This window comes from Pogona vitticeps, chromosome 3 (genome assembly GCF_051106095.1).
Source record: "Pogona vitticeps strain Pit_001003342236 chromosome 3, PviZW2.1, whole genome shotgun sequence".
NCBI lineage: Eukaryota > Metazoa > Chordata > Lepidosauria > Squamata > Agamidae > Pogona > Pogona vitticeps.
The window spans coordinates 61,943,001-61,968,255 of record NC_135785.1 but is presented as its reverse complement, the minus strand read 5'-3'; the positions used below and the strand labels follow the sequence as shown (position 1 = coordinate 61,968,255).

The 25,255-nt window shown below is 39.1% G+C and overlaps 1 protein-coding gene across 3 annotated transcripts; it reads left to right on the top strand.

Annotated features, from left to right (window-relative positions):
* Window positions 1–8,980: 8,980 nt before the first annotated feature.
* On the top strand, window positions 8,981–24,788 carry LOC110072006 (guanylate cyclase 2G). 3 transcript variants are annotated; one of them, XM_072993270.2, is made up of 12 exons: window positions 8,981–9,563; window positions 9,937–10,008; window positions 10,435–10,600; window positions 11,731–11,886; window positions 13,586–13,763; window positions 15,883–16,023; window positions 16,665–16,857; window positions 17,848–18,022; window positions 19,976–20,074; window positions 21,019–21,110; window positions 21,592–21,699; window positions 24,440–24,788. In XM_072993270.2, exons 1-12 carry the CDS (start codon window positions 9,459–9,461, stop codon window positions 24,473–24,475), a joined length of 1,521 nt encoding a protein of 506 aa, XP_072849371.2. In that variant the 5' UTR covers window positions 8,981–9,458; the 3' UTR covers window positions 24,476–24,788. The 3 variants fall into 3 exon arrangements, 2 of the variants coding, with proteins under 2 accessions (XP_072849371.2, XP_078245655.1); XM_078389529.1 differs by lacking the exon at window positions 9,937–10,008; XR_013543147.1 differs by lacking the exons at window positions 9,937–10,008; window positions 24,440–24,788 and having other exon boundaries at window positions 19,976–20,100; window positions 21,592–21,631.
* The last annotated feature ends 467 nt before the right edge of the window (window positions 24,789–25,255 follow it).

Below are 25,255 nucleotides of genomic sequence, written 5' to 3'. Positions count from 1 at the left end.
TTCCACTAAAAGGTTCTCAGCTTAGGTTTGTCTGAATTCAGTGCTGAATTTGGATGACCATGTTTTGACAGTGGCCAAGAGTACATTTGCATGGTAAAGCTAGTGCATCAGCTGCACCTGTTCCTGATGCCTTATCTAGCCAGAACAACGCATACCATAGGTATGTACATCCTGAATGAAGTGCTGTATGTGGGGTTGTCTTTGGCAAGTATTCAAAGTGTATAGCAGAACATCTAGTTTCACTAACAAGAGGGGGTGGCTCATTTTCGATGTGCCAGTCACATGGTTACCGAAGACTAACAGGTCTAGTTATCTCCAATTTATAACAAGAGTGAGTATTCCAAGACATTGGATGCAGAATTCTGATACTCATTCACTGTCAACAATGACTCATCACACCTTTTTGCATTCAATTTTACTGCATTTGCATGACAAAGTATTCACATGCAGTGCATTGGTTGGCATTATTCCTGTCTTGACGTACTTGGCAGATGATGGTTCTGCAATTTATTGAATTTGCAAGGGCATTCACAGTGCAAAAAACCTTGCTTTTTCTCTCAGAAATGCATTATTTTGTGTTCATGTTGCAGTACTTCACAGTGAAGGGAAAAATTACTTGTTGATGCTTTCAATCAGAAAATATAACCCTGGTTGTAATTGGGCTGGATATGACTGACTGAATAAGAGCCATTAACATATGCAGCTAATTTGAAAAAAAAGTAGAGTATTAGATTTATGTTGAGTTTAACTTCAACCTAATGCTGCCCACTCATAGTAAGGCACCCTTCATTATGCATTCATTTGTATATCTAGAGCAGGTGGACATAATGAGTGTCTGGCTCCATGGGGCCAGACCATTCACTCACCCATCTGCTGCTGCAGCTGGCTCTGTGCTCCCTTCCAATTGCTCTGGAGCTCACGGTCAACTAGCCACTCATCAGCCTGGCAGGGAGGCTCATGTTCCCTCCTTCTGCCAGGAGTGGCTAGTTGACCATGAGCTCTGGAGCGATTGGAAGGGAGAGTAGAGCTGGCATCAGCAGCAGACGGGTGAATGGACAGTATGTCCCCGAGGGCTGGACCTGTGGGGGTATTCGTATGTAAATACCCCCCCTTTTAGTCATATCCATGGATGAAAACTATCCAGCAGACATAATATCTTGATATACAAGACTGTATGCATTCAGAAATAAATTATTTTATTATTTCATTCATCTTCACCATACTATTTCCATGGTACTGGAAGCCCAATCCATAGTTGCTACCACTGACTTACTGTAGATGATTTGTACACTGACCTTTGATGAATGGAAAACTGATCCCTTTAACTTCCTTTGCAGTCATAGTTTTAATCTGCAGCTCTCTGGATGCAAGATCCATTTTGTTAGAAGCCAAAGAATTAGGGATGATGAATGGGGTGTATGTGTTCTTTGTCTTGCAGCAATTTGAGGTTAGTAAATGGTTGCAACACAGTGAGTATTTCATTTCTGTCTTGTTTAAAAACAAAGTGTGAAACTTCTTTACTAAATTATGGGGCTGGGAAAAACAACTGCCTGAAGCTGCAGAAGGGCACACTCTCCCCTTCCCCCCCCCAAAGTCCACAATAATTCATGTCATCCAAATTGGTTTGCATGATCCAGAATAGAGCACACTACCAAAATGAAAACTATGAGTCTAGGACTTCATACATTACCCAAACAGTACCTCAACAGAACACTGCTGTGTTGCAGGGGTTATTAAGCAGCTGAGGTAATATAAAATGCAAGATTCGTTCTGTGCAATTGGTCACTTGACAGTAAAATATTTGAAGTTATGACTATTTTTTAACATTGAGATAGTGATTGTCTCTGTGTTAAATGGGAGAAGCTGTCAACAGAGTGTTAAATATATTTAGTATATTCCTTCTTTTGTCTTCCAGGATAATTTCTTGAAAGAGACTTGGACTAATGAAAACAGCAGCATCATAGAGGTTTATCAGCCTGTTTTTCTGATAGCCCTCAGATCTTATAGAGAGTACAAGACCTATCCAGATTTTGTGAAAGAAGTCTATAACAAACTGAAGGAGAAGCACCCTTCTTACAATTTTCTCTCTTCAGAAGAAGAGGTCATAATTAACATCATTGATTAATTATATAGAAGTACAGTGGTGCCTCGCTAGACCATGATAATCCATTCCATCGAAATCGCTGTTTAGCGAAATCATTGTCTAGCAAAAAGCATTTCCCCATTGGAATGCATTGAAACCTGTTTAATGTGTTCCAATGGGGAAGAATCGTCATCGTCTAGCGAAGATTGGCCATAGGAAAGCCGCTTTGCGAACCGTCGATCAGCTGTTTAAATCGCTGTCTTGCAAAGCTTAGGTCCCGAAAACACCCGTTTGCGAGCACAGAGGCAGCTGTCAAAATCGTCGTCTAGTGAAAATCGGTTTGCGAAGCAGGGACCAAACATTGTCTGGCGAAATTCCCCCATAGGAATCACTGCTTTGTGAATCGCTATAGCAATCGCAAAAAGCCAATGTCTAGCGAAAAAACTGTCATGCGGGGTAACTGTCTAGCGAGACACCACTGTATTATCTCTGATAGCCAGTGTGGTGTAGACAACAGAGTAATGGACTGGGACTCAGGTGGCCCGAGTTTGAATCCCTACACAGCCATGGAAACTCACTGGGGGTATGGAACTTGTAAAATCGTTCTCTATATATCTCACTTATCTTGAAAGCCTTGTGAGAGTCACTATAAATTAGTTTTGACTTGAAGGGACATGACAACAAATTATCCCAAATTGAGACATACAAAACCCACAAACGAAACCATATTTTCCCCACCTTAATTTATTGCCACTGTTGCCAACTCCGTCCTTAATCCGATATTTTTCTCACTATAAAGAATTTATCAATTCAGACAAAATTACTCTTATCTGCTCTTATTTAGAAGCTGTAGTTGACATAGGTGTCACTGATGTAACTTTGCCCGCTGCTTATTCCATGACAATGGATTCTTTTTGGTTTCTGGAGCCTGAGGATATGGACAAGATCCTTTTAGAGGTGGCAGCCACCACATTTGTGGTGGACCTTTGCCCCTTCAGGCAGAGAAGACTGGCCAGATGGATAAGGGTGAGTGGTGAATGCCTCCTTGCAGCAGGGCAGGTTTCCAATATACATAAGGGAGGCTGTATTGAGATCACTGCTGAAAAAAAAAGTAAGTACAAGCCAGTCTCCCAGTTCCTAGGCAAGGTAGCTTCCAACCTCCAAGGGTTCCTGAATAAGACAGATTGTCGAGATGCACTTCAACCTGTCTTCAGGTCTGGTTATGAGATGGACATACCTTAGCCGCCCCGAGTAGACATGGTCTAGAGGGGCGGGGTAAAAATCAAATAAATAAATAAATAAATAAATAAAATAAATTGGTGGACAATTTGCATCAGGACTGTAGAGTGGAGCATGTCTCTGTGAAGCACCTCACTTCATTTAGGGTCTCCGTAGGTATAAATGGGAAGCTCCATTGGATAACCAGGACCCAAGTAGTTAGAGCTTTCTACAGTAGTACTAGCACTTTGAACTCAACTTAAAAGTGGTCTGGCAGTCAGAGCAGGTGACAGAGCACTAGCATCATGTCAGCCAGTCCGGATTAACAGTTTTGTTTTCCCTTGTGCTAATGGACTACTACAGCAAGTGTGGACAAATGCAGCAAGTGTGGATGTCAATTTTGCTGCAACCCACTGACTTCCCCAAAAAACATGTTAGAAATCAGAAGTGACCAAATATTTAAAATGCTGTTTTTTCATGAAAACAAAGCTACACATTTGATTTAGAGATGAGTCAGGCTCCTAGAGGCTTCTAAGAACAATACTTTTCCAATAGCATTTCAGAAAATGTAGCTTGTGAGACCAATTCCCCTGCTAAGAGAGGGGAAGTGACTACAGAAGTGTCAAAGATGTACGAGTTGCACTTGCATCCAGTCACCAAAAATATGATCAGAAAACATCTCAAATAATAGTTTCTGAGCTCCTTTTCTTACAAACTCAATCTTTCTATTTTTTTTCCTTTTAGGTAAGTTCTTATGCAGCCTACCTGCATGATGCAGTTTTGCTTTATGCATTAACTATAAAAGAAATGTCAGAGCAGGGAAAGGACTTCTATGATGGAAGAGCACTTGTCAACACTTTGAAAGGCTACAATAAAACCCTTGTGCATGGTATGCTTGTGGATTAAGATCACCTGGGCTGGTTGTTCTGTTCAGATTGCATATTGTAAAAGTAGAAGTCATCTCAGGTATCCAGCTCAAGCAGCAGTTTCATGAGATATACATAAACAGTAGGCTGAGCCACAGTCTGAAAAGTTTAGGGTTGTTTTGTTTTTTGCACTTCCCAGAATCATCTTACTGAAGGATTATGGGAGTTGTAGTCCAAAAGAGAACTTTTCACACACTGGTGGGTTGGACTGAAAATGAAGTAGGCAGGTTCAGTGCTGGTGTTGACACGTTCTCATTGAGATTATTTTCCATTTTCTTTATATATCTAAATACTTAGTATGCTTGTATTTTAATTATCCTTCTTATTTAGGCATTACTGGCCCAATACACATTGATGAATCTGGTGAGAGAAATATGGACTATTCTGTGTATGCTCTACAGAAATATGGCAACTCCACACATTGCATTCCTGTTCTTAACTTTGACGGTCATAGAAAAATAATCAGGTATGGTTCCATGGTTTTGGACTATGGAACATATAATCCTCCAGTCATCACTGCCAGTAACAATTTCATGTACTCTTTGTATAGTAGATTTTATATACAGGGTATTATATAGTTCTCTTCCATTCCCTGTTTTCTCTGTTTTCAAAAGGGAGGATATGAGGTCAAGAACCACTAACCGAGCTAACATAAGTAAAACAAGTTCTGTATTGTGTCAGGATCTGAACTCAGATCTTGTACATCCATCACTTAATACTGTCTGCAGAGTTAAACTACCTTTGGATTGCAGCCAGTTCTTTGATCAGATTTATGCAACATTATATACTGTCATCGAAGCTACCAACATGAATTTGACCAAACTCCGGGAGGCAGTGGAAGACAGGAGGGCCCGTCGTGCTCTGGTCCATGGGGTCACAGAGAATCGGACGCGACTTAACAAATAAACAACAACAATATACTGCTTACGTGTGTATCACAGTCATAATATACAGATGAAGTATCTCTGATGTGTTCTCCCACAGTATCATTAGAAACATTCTGTAGGGCCATCATCCTCTACAGAATTCACTCCATTGTCAAAATTCTCCTGCCATTATGAATTTGCTTCTAATATTCAATTTAATGTAATTTTTTCCTCCTGTAGTTTAAGTCCATGGTATGTAGTCTTGAGGGCAGCAGAGAGCAAATTTTCTATCCGTCAAGACTTTGTGTATTTGAAGAATACTACTATATTCCCTCTCCCTCCAGTCTTCTCTGGGCCCACACATACTTATTTTCCAACTTTTTCCACAGGCCACAAGTTTCCTACTCCTGCTATAAATAAACATTAGATGCTGAAATGTTTGTTGCTTATTATTTCTGTCCACAGCCCAACCACAGAAGCCGACCGAATCAGTTGGTCAGGTGGAGAAATACCTAAAGACAAACCACTGTGTGGGTTTCACAATAAACACTGCAGAACTCCAATTACCAGTGAGTATGATACTATAAATCACACCAGCACTTGAAAAGTTGCTTTTAAAAAGTAATTTGTTTTCATTAGTGTTACATTATCTTACGAAATAAAAAATTGTCCTTATTCATGTTTAAGAAGTTAAGAAGCTTGCTTTCTTTTTGTTCATTATTTTACGTTACTTCTTTAGGAAAAAAAACTCAGGAAAGAGAATGGCATAAAATGTGAAGCATTGTTGTCAAATGCTCCAAAATGTCCCTTATAAGCACCTTTTAAAATTTACTAGTTATCAAAACATCCTTTGAAGCACACTCCTTGGTATTGCTACCTTCTTGCTGATATGCCACTAAGTTCGTAAGTGATTCTGAGTAGGCATCCTTCAGTCTCAAGAGACTATGCTAGCTAGTGTAGCTGAGAAGGCCAATTCAAGAGTTAACCCTCATATATTAATAGTATAGTTCTTATAAAGAAACTAAACTAAATTTAAATTACTCCAGATAGCTTTCAAACAATGTTACGTGGTTTGGACAAGATTCCATACTTTTTAACCTTTGCTTGAGTGAAATACATTCTGTTTTACTTAAAGTACAACTGCCTTATGTCTTTTGGTTCCAGTCCTTTTATCTCCATTTTGCAATGGTGTTACAGATTTTCTTTTCTCATACCTGTCTAACACCCCACTACCCTTTCTACTGTATGAATTATTCAAACTTAGCTCCATTTTTCTAATGACTTGTTCTATCCTTTGTCATTAGAAGGTATAGCCCAGATTGTTGTGATAATTCTCCTGATAATAACTGCATCAGGAGCCATCGGTGTGACAGTATATATGAAAATCCATAAGTGGAGTCTTCAAAAGCAAATTAATGATTTCTGGTGGAGAATTAATTATGAGGATATCATCATTTTTAATGATAATGAGGTAATGGATAACCTACTCCAGTAGATATTTCTCAGTGTTTACTTTGGTACACATGTGCATTTAACATTGCACATACACTAGGATTGGGAAACAATCTTTCCTAAGTTTGCTCACATGCTTACCCACATGTAACTATGAAAGTACCATACTGATTGTGGACTCTGGTATCCTTGTCTCCTTTATGTGCTGTCTTTGACTAACTGTCTAATTACAGGCATGTTTTGTAATCTCCAGTTCTTCTATAAACATAAGGTTTATCTTTGTTATTATGATCCACTAACACAGGAAATGCATATCTTACCCACTAGTACAGGAAATACATATCTGTAGTTCAGAAATTAAAATACATTGATCAACATTAGAGTAGTGTTGTCTACATCACCAAGGAAAAAAAATAACAAAGGGGAGGAGGTGTATATTTGCATAAAATTTGCGCAAGCTGGCCAAGAAGTATAGAGACAAGTTTCGAAAATATTATTATAAAAATACTGAACATTTCATCATGTGGGGGGAGCCTGTAACCAAGTGATTTGGGAGACTTCCTTGTCCGCTGTTTAGGTGCTACTTGTTCATGGGCAAGTTCAAAGCCCCTGCTCTCCCTCTCAGAAGAGCCTCATGGCGCAGGGGTTAAAACGCTGTACTGCAGCTAAAACTCTGCTCATGACCTGGGGTTCAAATCCCAGGTAGCCGGCTCAAGGTTGACTCAGCCTTCCATCCTTCCGAGGTCGGTAAAATGAGTACCCAGCTTGCTGGGGGGGCAATGTGTAGCCTGTATAATTAAAAATTGTAAACCGCCCGGAGAGTGCTTGTAGCGCTATGGGGCGGTATATAAGTCCAATAAATAAAATAATAATAATATAAATAATATTTGTCCCTAGTTAACAATATTTATGTATTGTAAAATAGACAAAGAGCAAACAGTCTTTTTATTTAGTATTCAACACTAAACCTTTTTCATACTCAATGAATTTTCACTCCACACATTGAAATCAGAGTACAGGAGATCCAAACTTTGCTTTGAATGCACGTGCTATTTTTGCTCACTCTAATGTATCTATTGGTAATTTAATACCTTGTATTCTCTTTCAAAGGAAAACTTTGATCTCTCTCAGTCAAGCACATCGGTGCTCAGAGAAGCAGAAAATGTTGGTTCTCATTTGTTTCTTTCTGCTAATAACTACTCTGGATGGAAGAAGGAGCATAAAAAAGAAGCATTTTACACTTCAGTTGGACTTTATCAGGTATTTTGTATGTGCATATGTAAATATCCAAAACAAACACATCCTAAATGGACATATAATTCTGCCATTTCTGCAAATGAAACATATTGTTTCTCGGTGAGTTATTTCCGTTATGGACAAGTGAACAAGGCAAAAGCCATCCATTATGCTAAAAGCCAGAATAATTCACAGATAGAATTGTAAAGCCCTATGTAGTTCAGGTTTTGTTGTAATACGTTTCAGCTTTGTACCAACTGGTAGTACGTCACATTATAAAGTTCTTAAAATGATGTAAGTGTGGTGTAGAATTGTTGACTTCTTCCCAGAGTGTGACTGCTTAATTGCCTAACTGAAGCTGTTGATTAATCCAGTGAGACCTCTAATTAACAATGTTCTCTTCTACCAATCATATCTATCATATAAATGCCCAGAGTGGCTTAGGTGATGTGATCAAACAGGAAGATCCCCCACATACCCTTGAAAATGCCTGTAATAGTGTTCGCTGTGTTCATTTTTCTAATAATGTTTCTTTCGATTGATACCTCACACAACCTATCACTGCTTCTGTTTCAGGAAATTCTTGTCACTCTCAGATTCACTGATAGTCAAACAGATGTCTGGAAACTATCAGTTCTTCAGGAGATTCAGATGGTATATTTCACTTTCACTCTTCCAAGACATTCTGTCTGTGTTTGAATTATAAGCTGACTGCAGGGAACACTGAGCCACGTAGCTGATCTGAGATTTACACCTCTGAAATATGAAGGATTATGGAGCTTTGTTGAGGAAGGAAATATATTTCTACTCATGTTTGATTAAGGAATCTTGGCACTAATCTTCCCTACTGAGGTTCTGTGTCGATCCCATAGAGCAGTGGTCCCCAACCTTGGGCCTCCAGATGTTCTTGGACTACAACTCCCAGAAGCCTTCACCACCACCTCTGCTGGCCGGGATTTCTGGAACCTGAAGTCCAAGAACATCTGGAGGCCCAAGGTTGGGGACCACTGCCATAGAGCACCCAGGCAAGCTTGGGTGACTTCCCCCAATCTCCACCCTCTGCTGCCCAGTGGAGAAAGTATTTAGAGATAACAGCAGGATTGCCAGCATGCCACTCATTTCCCTATTGGTGAGTAGCACACAGGGAAGTCTCCACCATTATCTCCGGTTAGCAACCAGAGACAGCAGGGGTACCCATCCTGGGCCACTTTTCATCCTGTCATGGATGGTAACAAGCACTTCTAGGACAGAGAAGGATGAATGAGTTAATGGGTTAATAGATTCATGACAATATTATTTTTTGTCATCTGTTAAAAAGTAACCTGATACAGATTTGATGATTTTGTTGTCACTAACATGATAAAGGTGATGTGCTTTTGAAAAACAATTCCTGTGCCTATGCAGGCACAGATATTGTAGACTTGACTTTAGTGACAACATAATCCAAGATGGCCTTATTACTGATGTTTCTGCCAGTGCAGGCAGGCAGAGACAGAGTAGAACAAATGCTCTGTCTTTGATTGTGTCAGATGCACCACTGTACAATTGGTAACTGAAGGCTGAATAACCCTGTTTGCTTCACTATTTGTATCTGGGTGGCAACATTTGCCTATGGCATGGGTCTGTGTAGGTGATGTCAAGACTGAGTAGCATATTTATCAATATTTTCCCCTTTAGATGAGAGAACTGAGACATGAAAATCTGGTGGTCTTCTATGGAATATGTCCAGAGGCACCAAACATCTGCATTGTAATGCAGTACTACAAGAAAGGAAGCATAAAGGTAGCCACTTGTTGATTGTATTAACAGTTTATGGGAGGGGGTGAGTGGGGATTACATCCTGAGACTTTCTTTAGTGTCCTTCTCTGACCAGAGTTGAAATCGATTTTTTTAAAAAAATGCTTCCTGTAAATTTAAAATTTAGCAGGCATAGGACATTTAGCAGGCATCTGAGTGGAATGTCTGTTTCAAGAATAATGGTGAAGGTTGTTTGTTTGTTTGTTTATTACTGAAAGTGATGTTCCTGTTCATGTGGATTTGTCACATGAAGGTAGATTCTTGATGAAGTACACAATATTTGCACTATGTATTGAAACATCTCCAAAGAAATACGTTATTTCCATATGTAAAACCTGTGCACTGATTGTTTTTCTAGGATGTTTTGATGCATTCTGGTATTGAACTGGATTGGATATTCAAAATCTCTTTTGCCTATGACATAGTCAATGTGAGTATGGAGTAGCAAAATTGCTTTCTGTTACTTGGAAAATAGTTTTAAAAATCCAGATAATAGCAATTGAATACTGGAAAGAAACGAGAAGGACCAATGGAACCTGCTTGATGCCTTAGTTTTAATACTATCTAGACTTGCACATAATTCCAGAGGGGTAGATGTGTTAGGGTGCTATCTTCTGCAGCAAGAGCAACGAAGCTTCATGTTTATTTGATGTGATAGATATGTCTGTCAAAATGTTACTAATACACCTGCTGCAATGAATCTTCGGAATAGATTAAATATACTACACAGCCAAAATATTTCTATTTGTGGATAATGCAATATCCTATTACAATATTCCTTTGTTTACCATGGATATTGGTACTCCTTGAGCTGTTTTGACCAGTATTTTTATACATACTTTGTATTCATTTTCAGGGTATGTTGTTCATTCACAACAGCCCTCTGAAGTCTCACGGAAACTTAAAGCCTACCAATTGCTTGGTAGATAGCCGCATGCAGGTGAAACTATGCGGATTTGGGTTGTGGGAGTTGAAATATGGAAGGAAAACCAGGCTAATAACAGAAGACACCAGTTATACAAGTAAGAGCATGAAGTATTTTGAACCTCCACGCCTCCATCTTTGGGCATATCAATCCTTGGTTGTAGGTATTTAAAGACAAATTATTAACCATAATATCCAGCCACCCCTCCTACTTTCAGATTGCAATGTGCAAAAACTGGACATGAACTATTGTAATTGCATGGTTTTACTACCTATTTCTCCATTGGGTGGAATATCGGTTAACAGACAGCCTTTGCTACAGCCAACAATAGCAACATCTTGTCAAATTGCTTCCAACTTATAGTGACCCTTTCCAGAGTTGTCTAGCTATAGAATACTCAGAATCCCTTTCCTCTGAGAGTGCACTGGGATTGTGCAACATGCCCAAGGCTACACAGCCTGGCTTTTCTCTCACTTGTGACATAGTGGGGAATCAGACTGACAGCCTCTGGCTCTACAGCCAGATACCCAATTTACTGAGCTAGCCAGTGAGAGATTGAGACTTCTGTTGATGTTCTAGTAGACAAACTGAAAAAAAAATCTCTTCAGGAAATCTCTCTCTCTCTCTCTGCCTGCCTGCCTGCCTGCCTGCCTGCCTGCCTGCCTGACTGACTGACTGACTGACTGACTGACTGACTGCGATTCATATTCCACCATTCTTTCAAAGTGCGATTGAGTATGGCTCGCATCATAATTATATATATAGGTTTATTTAAGGAATCTGAAATTTGCCGATCCCCATACAAAATGACTCAATTTCTTCCTCTTAAATGAATGTCCAGGTTACAGATTATGTAAGCAAAAGATATTGGCTGTCTGAGTAATGCAACACATATACTGGAAGTCTTAAAATATCAAATATTGTTTAAATGGATAATTTGAGACAAAATGTACACCTAGATGCCTATTTTAATTTATATTTTGAATTGTTTTTAAAACAAAGGTTGACACAGAAATGAAAAATAATGTAACTGTGAGTAATAATATACAATGGTGACATATTTATCTATCCCAAAAGGAGAACAAAGCCTTTCCATAATAATTCAGCAATGAGATTTGAGGGTATAGTGTGGCAAAGATGACTAGATAGGATATAATTTGTAGCAATCTGAAAGTGATAATATTTCATCTCATACCCATATGAAATTTTTTTCCTATCATTTTGTAGCTCTCTACTGGACAGCTCCAGAATTGTTAAGAATGGGGGAATATCCATTCCATGGCACCCAGAGGGGTGATGTCTACAGTTTTGCTATTATTATGAGGGAACTGATATACAATCATGAAGACGGTCCATTCCAAGACCTGAACAAGAGTGCAGAAGGTTTATCTGTTCTTACTTTGAGATCTGCCGTAGTCTTCATTTTTCGTTCATCTGTAGATGTATATTGTAATAAATAATCATGTGTCATCAAGTCAATTCTGACTTTATGGCAACCCTTTTCAGGGTTTTCCAGATAGAGAATATTCAGAAGTGGTTTACCATTCCCTTCTTCTGTGGGTATTTACAGCTTGCCTATGACCACACAGGCTGTCTCAACTCCCAGGAGGCAAAGTGGGGCATCAAACTCTCAACCTCTGGTACCACAGCTACCTACCTAAACAATGAACTATTTAATCTGTGCCACTCTCAGTATCTATGCAAATGCCCTTAAAGCACCTATACTTATGCTAGCTGATGTCCTGCTTATTTATGTGGATGTGTAGGTGTGTGAGAGCACGAGGGAGGGAGGGAGGGAAGGAGAGAATTTTATATTTAATATACGCTAGGCATATAAAGTTTATTTTTTAATTCAGAGAATAATAATCCAAAATGAAATGCTTCTGAAGGAGTTGCATGCATCCCATTAATGAAATGTGTATCTCATTTTAAAAAACAACTAAGCTAACAAGTTATTATCAAGCTCTTGAGAGTAGAAAAACAGAATGAGTATGGTTCAATTTTTCCATAATGGCACATGTTCTACTGTAAAAGCAAAAAGCAAAGTGTGCTGCTTATATACCGCCCCATGGTGCTTCAAACACTCTCTGGGTGGTTTACAAGTTAATTTTGCAGGCTACACATTGCCTCCCCCCCCCCGCGCGAGCTGGGTACTCATTTTACCGACCTCAGAAGGATAGAAGGCTGAGTCAACCTTGAGCCGGCTACCTGGGATTGAACCCCAGGTCATGAGCAAAGTTTTGGCTGCATTACCGCAGTTTAACCACTGCGCCACGAGGCTCTAAGGTGACACTACTTCTTGTTTCTTTCTACCAAAAAACACTCAGATCAGCAGGGACCTGGAAAAGCAGACTGGTTTCCAAATATACTGATAAGCTCAGTTTAGACTAGTTTAGACTTAACTCTCTGGACTAACCACGATTTGTTTTAGTAGAAAGAGCAGCTGATGTACTCACCTGCAGATGGATGTCAGTTTGTTTTCATCTTGGGTTTTTTAGTTCTGTTTCTGGGGGTGGAGGAGGACTGGGCTGAAGTGATTCCTGGGTGGGTGGAGGGTTGCTTTAAGGGAGATCACTCCCAGCGAAGTGCCTCTGTATGGGTGTGATCATACACAATCCTTTCTTGCCATCTGATCACACAATATATTACTCTTTTTTGCTTGTATGAGTCTTACATGTCATTCAAATATTGACTCACAACAGCATCAGATGAAGCTGATTTTGGGATAGAAGGAAATTCAGAAAAGAGCTGTAGTGACCAGCTCTTTTCTTGTGATGACATTGAACTGTCAGGATGAATGGCTAGTACCTTTGAATATTATCAGTGCTGGGAGCATGGCCTTTTAGGAATCCAAGAAGGCCATTTCAATAAGTATGATTGCTGGAAGAAAGAGTAATGTTATCTTTCAGACCATTCTTTTTTTTTCTCCCCCTTCATGAAGAAGTTGGCCAGGCTCACAAGCAGTTTCTATAGATGTCTAAAGAGTGAGGTCAGGAAACAGTCAAAGAAGAAATATTATAAAAATAAACTTAAAATAAACCAGATAATCTGAAATCTGATGAGATTAAATTGTTAATTCCAGAAATAATACAAAGAATCAAGGAAGCTAACTCTCCTGTTCCACTGCGCCCCACTCTTTCTATTGAGAAATGTAATGAAAACATTGTTGCACTTTTGAAGGCCTGTTGGGATGAACATCCAGAGAGGAGGCCAACATTTTATGATGTAAAGAGAGCACTGAGAGATGCCAGTCCTGAAAGGTGAATCACTTTGTTATTATAAAATTAGATCTGGGTGATATTAGTGAAGAGAAGAAGAAGAAGAAGAAAAATAACCTTTGTATCACCCAGCATGTCATGAAGTGTACAGTGATGAGTCCTACTTGAAATATCTATTGTTCAATACTCAACATTAGCGTATTTTCCCCTGAAGCAGCAAACCGAACTGGAAAATGAAAACAAAGAAGATTCTTAAGGCACCTTAGTCTTTAAGATACCACAAGACTCTAATTCTAATTCTTAAAAGTTTTGTTTGACATACACTTTTATGGACTTTAGCCCACTTTTGGAGATTTCATCTCTTGTAGAGTAAAATCTACAAACCTTTTGTCTACAAAACCTACTACCGAAGAAAACTAATTTTATGTGTCTAAAAATAAAGTCCACAAAACCATATGCCAAATAAAATAACTTGGTCTTTAAGATGCTGCCAGATTTTTCCGTCTTTTTGCTGTAATAGATTTAATACAGCGGCCTGTTTGAGAAACAAGAGATGTATATCTGAAATGCCCCTCTACCTAAGGAGTGCTTACCATGTTAACAATACAAACACAATTACAAGCAAATCCAAATAAAGACAGAAAGATGAAACTGATAATATATATGTCACATATTCTATACTGTCAAGAGGATTCCAAATTATGGCAGCTGTGGTAGAATTTCCAAGGTATGCAGGATATTTAAGCTGTGGTCTTACGACTGGCACTTCTCTAGTGAGCTTCCATAGCTAAGCAGAAGTCTAATCCCAAATTTCCTGAGTCCTAATCTGGCACTGTACCACACTGGGTTTTGATATTGTAAAATATAATGGTTGCAATCCTGTTCTGTAAGTTACATCATGGAAGGCTGACAATGTCATCACCATGAAAAATTATTTTGCAAATAAAACATCTTCTATTCTATACTATATCTGAACCTCCCAACTATTATTTTATACAATACAGTATAGTAAGAACATGGGAAAAATACTGAATATACTTTCTTTAAAAATATGCTTTTGATTTGGAATGCATATACTGTAGACAAATACTTATCCAATCACTTTCTCTGCTATATCTGGTACTAGAGTTGGAAAAGTTCCCAGGAAACTTGGGAAAAAAATTTGGGAATTTATAAAGAAATGATTAGGATAAAAGATTCGGTAGAAAATAGGGGAAATAAAGACTAAATAAAATAAGTGTCGGAAATGGATAGCATATCTTGGTTTAATCTTGTTCATTTAGAGCCATGTAAAAAGGATTGAATAAAAAGAAATGTTAAACATAGGGAAATCATAAATTATGAAGAAATTGCATTACAAAAAGGAAGTACATGTGAAAATAAAGTAATGAAGGGGGTTGGAACTAAAATTATTAAATATTGGAAGCAGAAGATCAAGAGAATATGCTCAAAACATTATAGGAAAAGAAGTACAAGAGTTTGGAAAAATATATGAGATATAAGAATATTGAAATCTTTGTCTGTAAGGATAATAGAAAAAAATTATAAGCTAGTTTGGAGATATTTTTAACTCCCATGAAATTTAATCAAATAGATATTAATTGTCCTAAGCTGTGTTGGCAAGGATGTCAGAAAGTGGGTACTTTTTTCATATGTGATGGGAATGTGAGAATTTGTTGAAATTCTGGCAATTGGTCTTCAAGGAAATAAATGAAATAAATGAATTAAATTTTGAGGCATATCCTAAAATAGTGTTTTTTAAATCAATATTTGATAGGGTTCAATGCACTTGGACAATTAAATAATTATTTTTACATTTATCAACAGTGGCAGGATTAATTGTAGCTAGGAATTGGGAAACTGTGTGTAATGTTCAATTAAATTAATAGTATAGAGAGGTTTGGGATATAGCTATTAATGAGATGTAATGTTAAAGTTAAGAAAGGGATGATAAGTGAGAGTATATTTATAAATAAATAGGAAGAAATCAGTGATTATGTATTAATAATGGGAAAGGAACATACACCTTTGCAATAGTAAATGCAATTTTGGAATGGGAATGGGGCTCCATAGGAGGAAAAAATGTCATAACTCCCACATGGTCCCCTCATAACAGATGTAACAGTTTCCTTCAATATTTACTTTGTTAACATTTATAAAGCCATTTCAGTATCTTGGACAACATGGTGAATAAATTGGAAAAATATGCAAATCATCTGGAGGAAGTTGTTGAAGCAAGGACAACTCAGTTGATGGTGGAAAAGAAGAAGACTGAAAAGCTTTTATCAGCCATGCTACCTGGGTAAGTGAAATCCTTCAATATTGTTAAATTACAGTATTCTGCTGTAGATGTCCTAAAATGAACCAAAAGAACCAAAGAAAGATCCAAAATGACTCGATGAGTTTTACTGTGATCTTCAGGCATTTTCTAGAACTCTGCCTTTTAATTATTTCAAAAGAGGAAGAGTTACAGAGCTATCCTAGTTCTCTTGCCTGAGGGAGGTAAGAATGTGATAGAATTGTCCCTTCAGTGGAGAAACCAGAAGCCAGTGGAAAGTGCCAGAAGACAGGAATACTGTTAGTGGTGTTTCTATCTGAGGCATGATTCTTCAGAACTAGGAAAAGGAACTCTGACTAAGATCTCTGATAGGAAAGGGGACTCTGACTAAGATCTCTAAAGAACACGTGTGATAATAACATTTAAAAAAAACCTGAAATGACATTGTGACAAAAAAAGGGTAAAAATATTATAGTTGTAATTTTGCACATGCTGAACCCTTAATTCCTGCAAGCTTGCCCTAGGAATTGGTTCTATGTACAAACTCTGCACATGACTCAATGATAACATGCACGATTTGAAGGATTCAGAATTTATTTCCTTTTTCTGAAGTGAAGAGAAAAACCAAACAAGAGGCTGGATGTGATATTTCATCAATTTTTCAGGTCTATTGGAGAACAGCTTGTTGCTGGGAAATCGGTGGAACCTGAAAGCTTTGATTCAGTCTCCATTTTCTTCTCAGACATTGTTGGCTTCACCAGATTGTGTGCTGTCAGCTCTCCACTGCAAGTTGTCACTCTCCTCAATGACCTATATAGTCTGTTCGATAATATCATCAAAATATATGATGTTTACAAGGTAGGTAGGCAGCTTTAATTGTGACAAGTAGATGGGGCGGTGGCACCCATAAGTCTCCCTCAGCTGGCTTGCACTTTATATTAGTACACAGGGGCTCCTGTTTGTAGATCTGCCTATTCAAACCAGATACCCAGTGTGCACCTTCACACAGTTTCTCTGTACACTTAGGATATCTGGGCCCCTGTATCAAAGTTCATCACACTCTGGTGAAGATTTTGAACCTAGTTCTATGCAGACATTTCCCTTCCAACTGTCTTAAGTGTCTTACTGTTCATTCATCTAGCACTCACTTGTCATTCAATCTATTAATGGCATCATGCAAACAACTAATTTAGCTGTGCCCATATTCTCTGGAGAAGAAAAAAAACAATCAGGACTGAAATCATCACAGGGATTAATTTTAAAGACATTATGCTTGTACTGTTAAGCATAGCCATGTACAGTATCTGTACACACCTGAGGGAAAAACATATTAACATGTAATTTATGAATAGAATGTGATGCGACAATTCCTAGCCCCATCTCTTACTTTAAAGAAGAATAAAATGTTTATGTTTAATTAATACTTCTGGAAGACTTACCTTTGAAATCTAGATTGCAATATGCAATTGTGAGAGCAGAGTGTGCTGTGTCAAAGACATTTCTGTAGCAGAGCCTGAGCTCATAGTATCAAAATAAATCCCCAAGATTTACTTTTCATTAGCTCCCATCCCACTCAGGCTTTCCTTCCTCTTCTGAGCAAGGCTTAAATCTTCACAGAAGGAATATGCTTTCCTAGCTATAATATATTTCTCAATTTATTTCTCTTGATGATGGTTCAATTGCCCACATACTTCCTAAGCAATTGAGATAAACCTTCCATTTTCATGTTCCGCTTATAGCTTAAATGAATTGTCATTAATGTTTTTCCTTGTTCCTTCCTTCCTTTAATGGTTATTCTTTGGGGTCAACTATTCTGCAAACATGACTGATAGCTTTTGTCGTTTACAGGTTGAAACCATTGGAGATGCCTACATGGTTGCTAGTGGCCTCCCCATTCGTAATGGAACAAAACATGTTGAGGAAATTGCTACTATGTCTTTGCACTTTCTCAGTGCAATTATTTCGTTTAAGATTAGGCATATGCCAGAAGAGAAACTGATGCTACGTATTGGCATCCATACAGGTAATATTTGTATTCATACAGGGCATTGTTCACCTCTGAACTTTATTTTTGATCCTCCCTAATTGAATTCCTTTGCAGAAACTCATCTGCCTGCCAACAAGAAATAGGTATTTCCAGTTTTTTTATTGCTCTTCAGAAGTAAAGAAGTAGTTGGAAATGTCTGTTTGGTGTGTAAAGCTGCATTGTCTCAAAGAACTGCAGATCACTCAACTCAATTTTGTTGTTTTTCTCTGCTTCATTTAAGAAAGGAAAACTGAAGATGACGTTTCACTCAAGGAAGTAAAGCACTGATATATTTGATAAAACTGTATTGATGATGCTGAGTTACATCTGTCTGTATTATGTATACCTGTATTAGAGAGGGGCACTGTGATGTTCCACCCAGTGTTCCCTGTTTGTTTTCCCCAAACACAGGTTCACCCTCTGGATATGTTTACTCTTTCTTCTGCTACCACCAGTGGATCTCTCATCCACACTGCACCATATATGCATCAGACACGTGCTACCAATATAACTTACAGTGGTGCCTCGCTTAACGAGCGCACCGTTTAACGAAGAATCCGTATAGCGATCCCTTTTTGGGGATCGCTATACGGATCAGCCCTAATCGCCGCACTCGCTTTGCGACGATTGGGGCCTCCGGCGGCCATTTTGGAGCCGCCGAACAGCTGATCGGCGGCTCCAAAATGGCCGTCGCATGACCCGAAATGGCCCCTATCAGTGTTTTCGCGCCCTCCCCTTGCGCAAGAGGAGGGCGCGAAAACACTGATAGGGGCCATTTCGGGTCATCCGGCGGCTCCAAAATGGCCGCCGGACGCGAAAACATTGCTGGAGGGGTAAGTTTCGAAGCTTATTGGAACGCATTAAACTAAGTTTAATGCGTTCCAATAGGCTTTCCTTACCCGCACAGCGATGTTTTCGTATAGCGAAGGTTAATCCGGAACGGATTAACCTCGCTATATGGGGCACCACTGTATTTATCTTTTGGTTTTTAAATCACAGATGTTGTTTTATTATTGTTTAGGATCATTCATTAAACTTCTTATATTTGATTACACATTTGCTTATTCAGGTGTTGTATTTACTTATAGTGGTGCCTCGCTTGACGAGGATAATTGCTGTTAAGCAAAATCCTCGTCAAGCGAAATGAAAAAGCCCATTGAAATGCATTGAAAACCGGTTCAATGCATTCCAATGGGCCAAATACCTCAGCGTCCAGTGAAGATCCTCCATAGGGGCAGCCATTTTCGGTGCCTATAAAGCGAGGAATCCATCCTAAAGCACATTTTGCACAGCAGGCGGCCATTTTAGAGCCGCCGGTCAGCTGTTTTAAAATAATCATCTAGCGAAAAATCGGTTCCTGAAGCAGGGAACCGATCATCGTCAAGCAAAATTTCCTGACTATCTATTTAGCTTTATTATTCCATTTATCTCCTTCTCATTCTCTCTAACTCTCCAATTCTCTCTCCTTCTCTCCCTAAATCTCCTCTCTAACTCTTCATCCACTGCCCCCTTTTCTCTGTCTCTTTGACTCTGCCCCTCCTGTATTCTCATAGGCTCCTGCACTTGAGCTTCCGCTATGATAAACAGGAGTGACATGGGCATTCCACCATGGGCACGAATTAAGCTGTCCCTGTCTGGACTGAGTTGTCAGTGCACCCACACAGGTATTGTGCAGGGACAGCACTCGCCTCCCCTGCATTCTTGCCAATTCCTTGAGTGGCACACACTTCCCTCCTTGCCTCCCCAGTGCAATGACCCACTCGCTGTTTGCAGCGTCCTCTTCCTCCTTCCACTTTCTCTCTCAGCTGACCACACAGATGAAGAGGTGGGTCAGGGATTCGTGCCCATCTCTAATCTGTAGTACCTGTTCCTCAAAAAAAGTATAGTGTCTGGAATCATGGTGTTTCTGGTCTGCGTGATTCACATCTGTCTTGGTGCTTGTTCCCATAGGCCCTGTTGTTGCAGGAGTAGTGGGAATCACAAGGCCACGCTACTGCCTCTTTGGAGATACCGTGAATACAGCTTCAAGGATGGAAAGTACCAGTTTACGTATGTTGTGTTCATTTATTACAGAGGTAATGGGAAGATTTATGAAAATGGTAAAGCTCTATTAGTCAACACATTATATTTCAGAGGAAGATAATAGCAGCTTGCAGGCTGACTTTGCATGCTTATGCATGAAGCCTCTTAATTCTGAAAAAACAACACAACTCACTCATATTTAGTTGGAAAGGTGGATAAGGTGATGGGTAGAAAGAGCTTTGGTGTCACACAAGGCATTGGATTCAAACACAGGCCAACCTGTTTGCTGTATAATGTGAGCCCCAGGCTTGTGCTAGACAGTGCATGGAATAATAGAAAATATGGGCACCTTTGGGTGCAAGAACACTGAGTGGACCCCCTGTTATTTGCTGTGAAGACTAAGAGTGTTCCCCTGAGCTGGGCACACACGTCATCATTGTTACCAAAGGATCCACAATGGAGTTCCATAAAGTCTGAAGGACAACTGAGCTGGAGAACACTGTAAAGATCCACAGGCAGACTTGCTCCATCCATTCTAGCTGATGAAGTCCTATCATTCAGCTAGTCAATCCACCATAGGATTGACTGGATGCAGTGCAGGCCCACAACAAGTTATGGTGGCTCTGGTGAGTCTTAAGCAGATGAAAAAGAAGCTGGTATAAGGTCATTGCCATGCCTTATGTGCCATGAACTAGACTCCAGTGTATCATGGGACCTGGCTTCCTATTAATTTTTTTTGGCTATAAATACCATACATTTTTGTTCAAGTTGAAATCAGCTTGATCTTCCCCTTATTTTTCCTATTTCATAGGTATATCCTTAAGCTGCAAACATTAACTATCAGAAAAATAAATGAGTGGCCATACCTCTTTAAGCTAGAATATATTCAAATACTTTCACTCCCAATACAATCATTGATGCACAATAATGTAAATCTTTCTCTCTTCCTTTTCTTCCCTCCCTCCCTGTAGCTCTGCATATTCATGTATCTGTGATCACAGCAAGTGCTCTTCAGAAAATTGGAGGTTATGATTTGCAAGAAAGAGGAATTATAAAAATAAAGGTATGTCTGTCATTGAACTAGAAGATCAAAGAAATCTGAAGGACACAACAGTACCAAACTTTTGCACACAGGCAAACAATTATTGTCATCTTAAAAATTCAGGTTTAAACAACTGGCTGCTGCCAGCAGCAAATGCACTAGACCAAGATCCACAAGATTACCAGCTAATCCACTGGATTTATGCAGGTAAAGGCATCTGCCTATAGGTGAATGTAAAATATAGAATAAAAAAAATCCAATCTCAAGACAATAATTTTCAAATTATACGGTGTGAAAAGAATTCCTGTTGTGACAATCCCATACAACCAGCACTACATCAATTCCCTCTTTTAGCAGAGACAGATTTCCTGTAACATACAGCTGGATCCTGAGAGAACACTGACAACTGAAGGCATATGATGGCTCATTCCCCAAAAGGAGGATTTGGACATTTGGAGAAAGGGTTTGGTAAACTCACTTTTTTTTCACTTTTCTTTTCTAGGGCAAAGGACAACAAAAAACCTTTTGGCTGAAAGGAAAAGCTGGACTTAGCACACTTCTGCCAGCATTCAGCAGTGATGTGGAAAACCGTCCAAAGGAAAATTTGGAGGCAAGGCTTTACCTGCATATTGTACTTGAGATTATAAATCTAGGCCACTGGAGATAATTGATAGATATTTTTTATTAAGCACATCCGGTGAAGTATCAACACTTGAGTGTAAATTTGGGTCCCTTCACAGGGAGAAAAATGGCAGACAAATAAAAATATAAAGAATATAATCACAGGCTAAGATCCTGGTGCTTTGTGTAAGAACATTTGTAATTTTCAGTCCATTCCTAACTGGCCAATTAAAAATTCCCAACTGTGACTCCTGGTGGAGTTGTCGTGGGATTCTTTATTTGCCAGCTAGGAACAGCATGAACGTTACAAGTTTTGTCTACACTATGCCACAGGGTTTCAGCCACAGTGGATTACAGCAGCATTATGGACTAATAAGACAGTCTAGAAGCACTTGGTTAATTATTTAATGGCCAGTGTCCCTTTGCTAGATTCAGCTAGAGATGTTGATTCCGTGTTGACTCAATAGTCAGCAACTGATTTAGTGCATCTTTTAGCTGAGACTACTAAAAGGTGGATACTGGATTATGTGATTAATGGTTGGATCGATATTTTTGCCTCCCCCAGATTTTTCCTCTTGTCCTCATAACTTCTGACCTTGTATATCTTCCAAGATGCAGTTGGGACTGGACGCTAGGGCCAATGTCCAGAGACTCCAATTCCAGATCCCAGCCCAAAGACCACATGTAAATGTTACACACTTGAATTTTGCTTTTTAAATGTTATTCTTTTCCACAACAACAACTTTAAATTGTTAAATTGTTATATGATATGTTGTTACCCACCCAGAGTAGTCTATATGACTAGATGGGCAGGCTATAAATGTAATAAAATAAATAAATAAATAAATAAACAAACAAATTAGAGCTTTTCCCAAGTGAATGTGTTTACTTTATTTATTTATTGGATTTATATACCGCCCATCTAGAATGTGTCTACTCTGCGTTATTATCAGGGAACCACAAACACACTTAATTTTTTTCTCTTGATGGTAGTATGATTTGAGTAAAGTTAAACTGTGAATTGAGCATGCTCAATTTTTTTAAGGTTAATTTTTAATTCTTGCATATCAGGAATTTAGAAGCCATTATAGAACAACACAAATGTCAAGTGTCTTGAATTACTGTTACCCAATTTTAGATTGGGATGGTCCCTGGTGGAAGACCAAGAAAAGGAGACCAGTGTGATACAACACAATTTTGGTGAAGCCCAGAAACACACACTAGTGGCTATGCACTAAAGGTGAACAAAAGACCTTTACAAAAACAAAAGCCCATTCTTATAGGTTTCTTATGCCAAAGAGTTAGGAGGAGTGACTCAGATGATGCCAGAGATGAGGCCTGGAAAACAGGTTTGAAACAGTTTTGGGACAGTGCTGGTTATCCCTGATAAGGGATGTGTATTCTAGCCTTATGTTATCTAGGTCCCTTCTGAAGGCCACTATCCCATCTTCCCCCATACAGCTATAGCAACAAACGTTCCTAAAGGCATACATGAGAATAGGCACATAGGCACAGGCAGGCCCCAAGATTCACAACCGCCTCCCTAAGGTACAAACAAGCCAATATGTAACATTAAGGCTAACAATAAGGCTAACATTATCAGCTCCAGCAGAACAATCTTTAACTCCTCCAGTGCATTTTTTGGTCTATCTAATTTCAGATTTCGTCTCCCTAGTTTCAAGTTTAAATCCGATAGTGATGGTATAGTAAAAATCTTATGACTCGTGTCTGAAGAAGTGGACTTGTCCATAAAAGCTCACATTCAAATATAGCAGACTTTAATATGCCACATTTTTCTTTTTATATTTTTCTATATTTCTTTTTCTTTTGTTTTTGCTTAATTTCCATTATATTATTCCTTGATGGTTATGCTTCAGTGATTTTGCTATTCTTATCCACACAAGGGCACTCATTGTGGTGTAGTGCAGCGGTCCCCAATCTTTTTCGGTCTGCAGACCAGCTGGGGAAGGCAGGGCAACCCCTGTGCTCACGCACATGCACTCTTTCGCAGAAGCATGTGCACGCGTATGTGAGCACCGCACCGCTGTTTGCACATGCACACAAGAGATCACACATTCATGTGCACGCACAAACAGTGGTGTGGCGCTTGCACAGGCATGGGCGCACTCATGCGCATGTGGCAGCACAGCGCTTGTTTGGGTGTGTGCATGCTTGTGCGCATGTGCAAACAGTGGTGCTGCGCTCGCATGGGCGTGCTGGAGCACGCACAGCCACAAATGGACTGTGCGGGGGTGAGTTCATGGAACAGGGGACTGGAGATCTGTCTCAGCAGCCTGGTCTGGCTCAGGCCACGGACCGGCACCAGGCCGTGAACCAGGAGCTGAGGACCTCTGGTGTAGTGGGTAGAGTAACAATAGCGCTCAGAAGACCTACAGTCAGCTGTGGAAGCTCACTGGGAGTGTGCAACTAGTGAAACCACTCCTTAAATATCTCATTTACTGTGGAAACTCTATTAGAGTTACTGTAATTTGGTTCTGGATTGACAGCACATCACAGTGTAGTCCCTCTGTCAATTCTAGAAATGGTGTTGGCAAAATTATTCAAATCCCATAAATCCAGTGATGATATAGTAAAAATCTATGTAGTAGTATAATTCTGCCTACTTTGTTAACTAGGACCAAGTTGCAATTAAAGTTAACAGTTAAAATATTGTGATTTTTAAAAAACCCAACAAATCAGTAATCCTTATCTGTCATCTTCCTTTCCAGGCATTTTTATCTAGAGAATGGACACACGGAATTTAGAGTCTTCCATGCACAGCCAACTAGATCTTCACAAGCTAGTGCTTTAGTTTATACTTCTGAAATGCTGTGAACTGGATTCAGTTGATTCATCTGTATACTGGACAATATTGGCTGTGATTTTCATTTATCTCTGTGGCGTTCACCCTTGTGCCCGTTGCCTGACCCTCCAAACACAGAGCACACGAAGGCAAACTACTACTCCTTTTTACCCCGCTGCCACCAGTTGATCACTAAATCAACATTAATTATGGAAGGATGAAGATGCAGGTCCAAACTTCACTGTCTTTTAAATAAAACATTTTTATTGATTACAGATGTTATTATTATTAATCATAGGTGACTTCTATTATCTTCAATCTCAACCAACTATTAGCATTACAGTTCTTATTCACTTTGCACTCTAATCACCTCAGATCTCCCAAATACCACACTCTATCTCCTTCTCCACTCTCTCACTCTCCCTGACTCTGACTCTTACTGACTGACTCCACCTCTTTATTACATTTCTCTCAGCTCTGCCTCCTAGCAACATTAGCCTGCAACATGAATATTCATAACTACTTAACATAATAAGGGTGAACACTACAATCTACTTGTTAGACAAAAAGTATCTTTCTTTAGGTTTTTTTTCCTTTTCAAATCTATTAGAATCACCCCACATTCTTTAAAAAACTGGAGAAAGAGAAAAAGAATGCATAAATAAACGCACTCCATGTTTACAACAAAAATATTGGAGCCTTTGATTTTTTGAGTGTGATATTTTAATTCATTAATCGCATA

Bases quoted from the DNA above. Each gene is read 5' to 3' on its own strand.
- LOC110072006 (XM_072993270.2), top strand. From the start codon at position 9,459: ATGAGAGAACTGAGACATGAAAATCTGGTGGTCTTCTATGGAATATGT. The intron at 11,887-13,585 runs GTTTATCTGTTC...TGTTAATTCCAG, and splicing joins CCTGAACAAGAGTGCAGAAG to AAATAATACAAAGAATCAAG. The intron at 18,023-19,975 runs GTAATATTTGTA...TTGTTCCCATAG, and splicing joins ACGTATTGGCATCCATACAG to GCCCTGTTGTTGCAGGAGTA.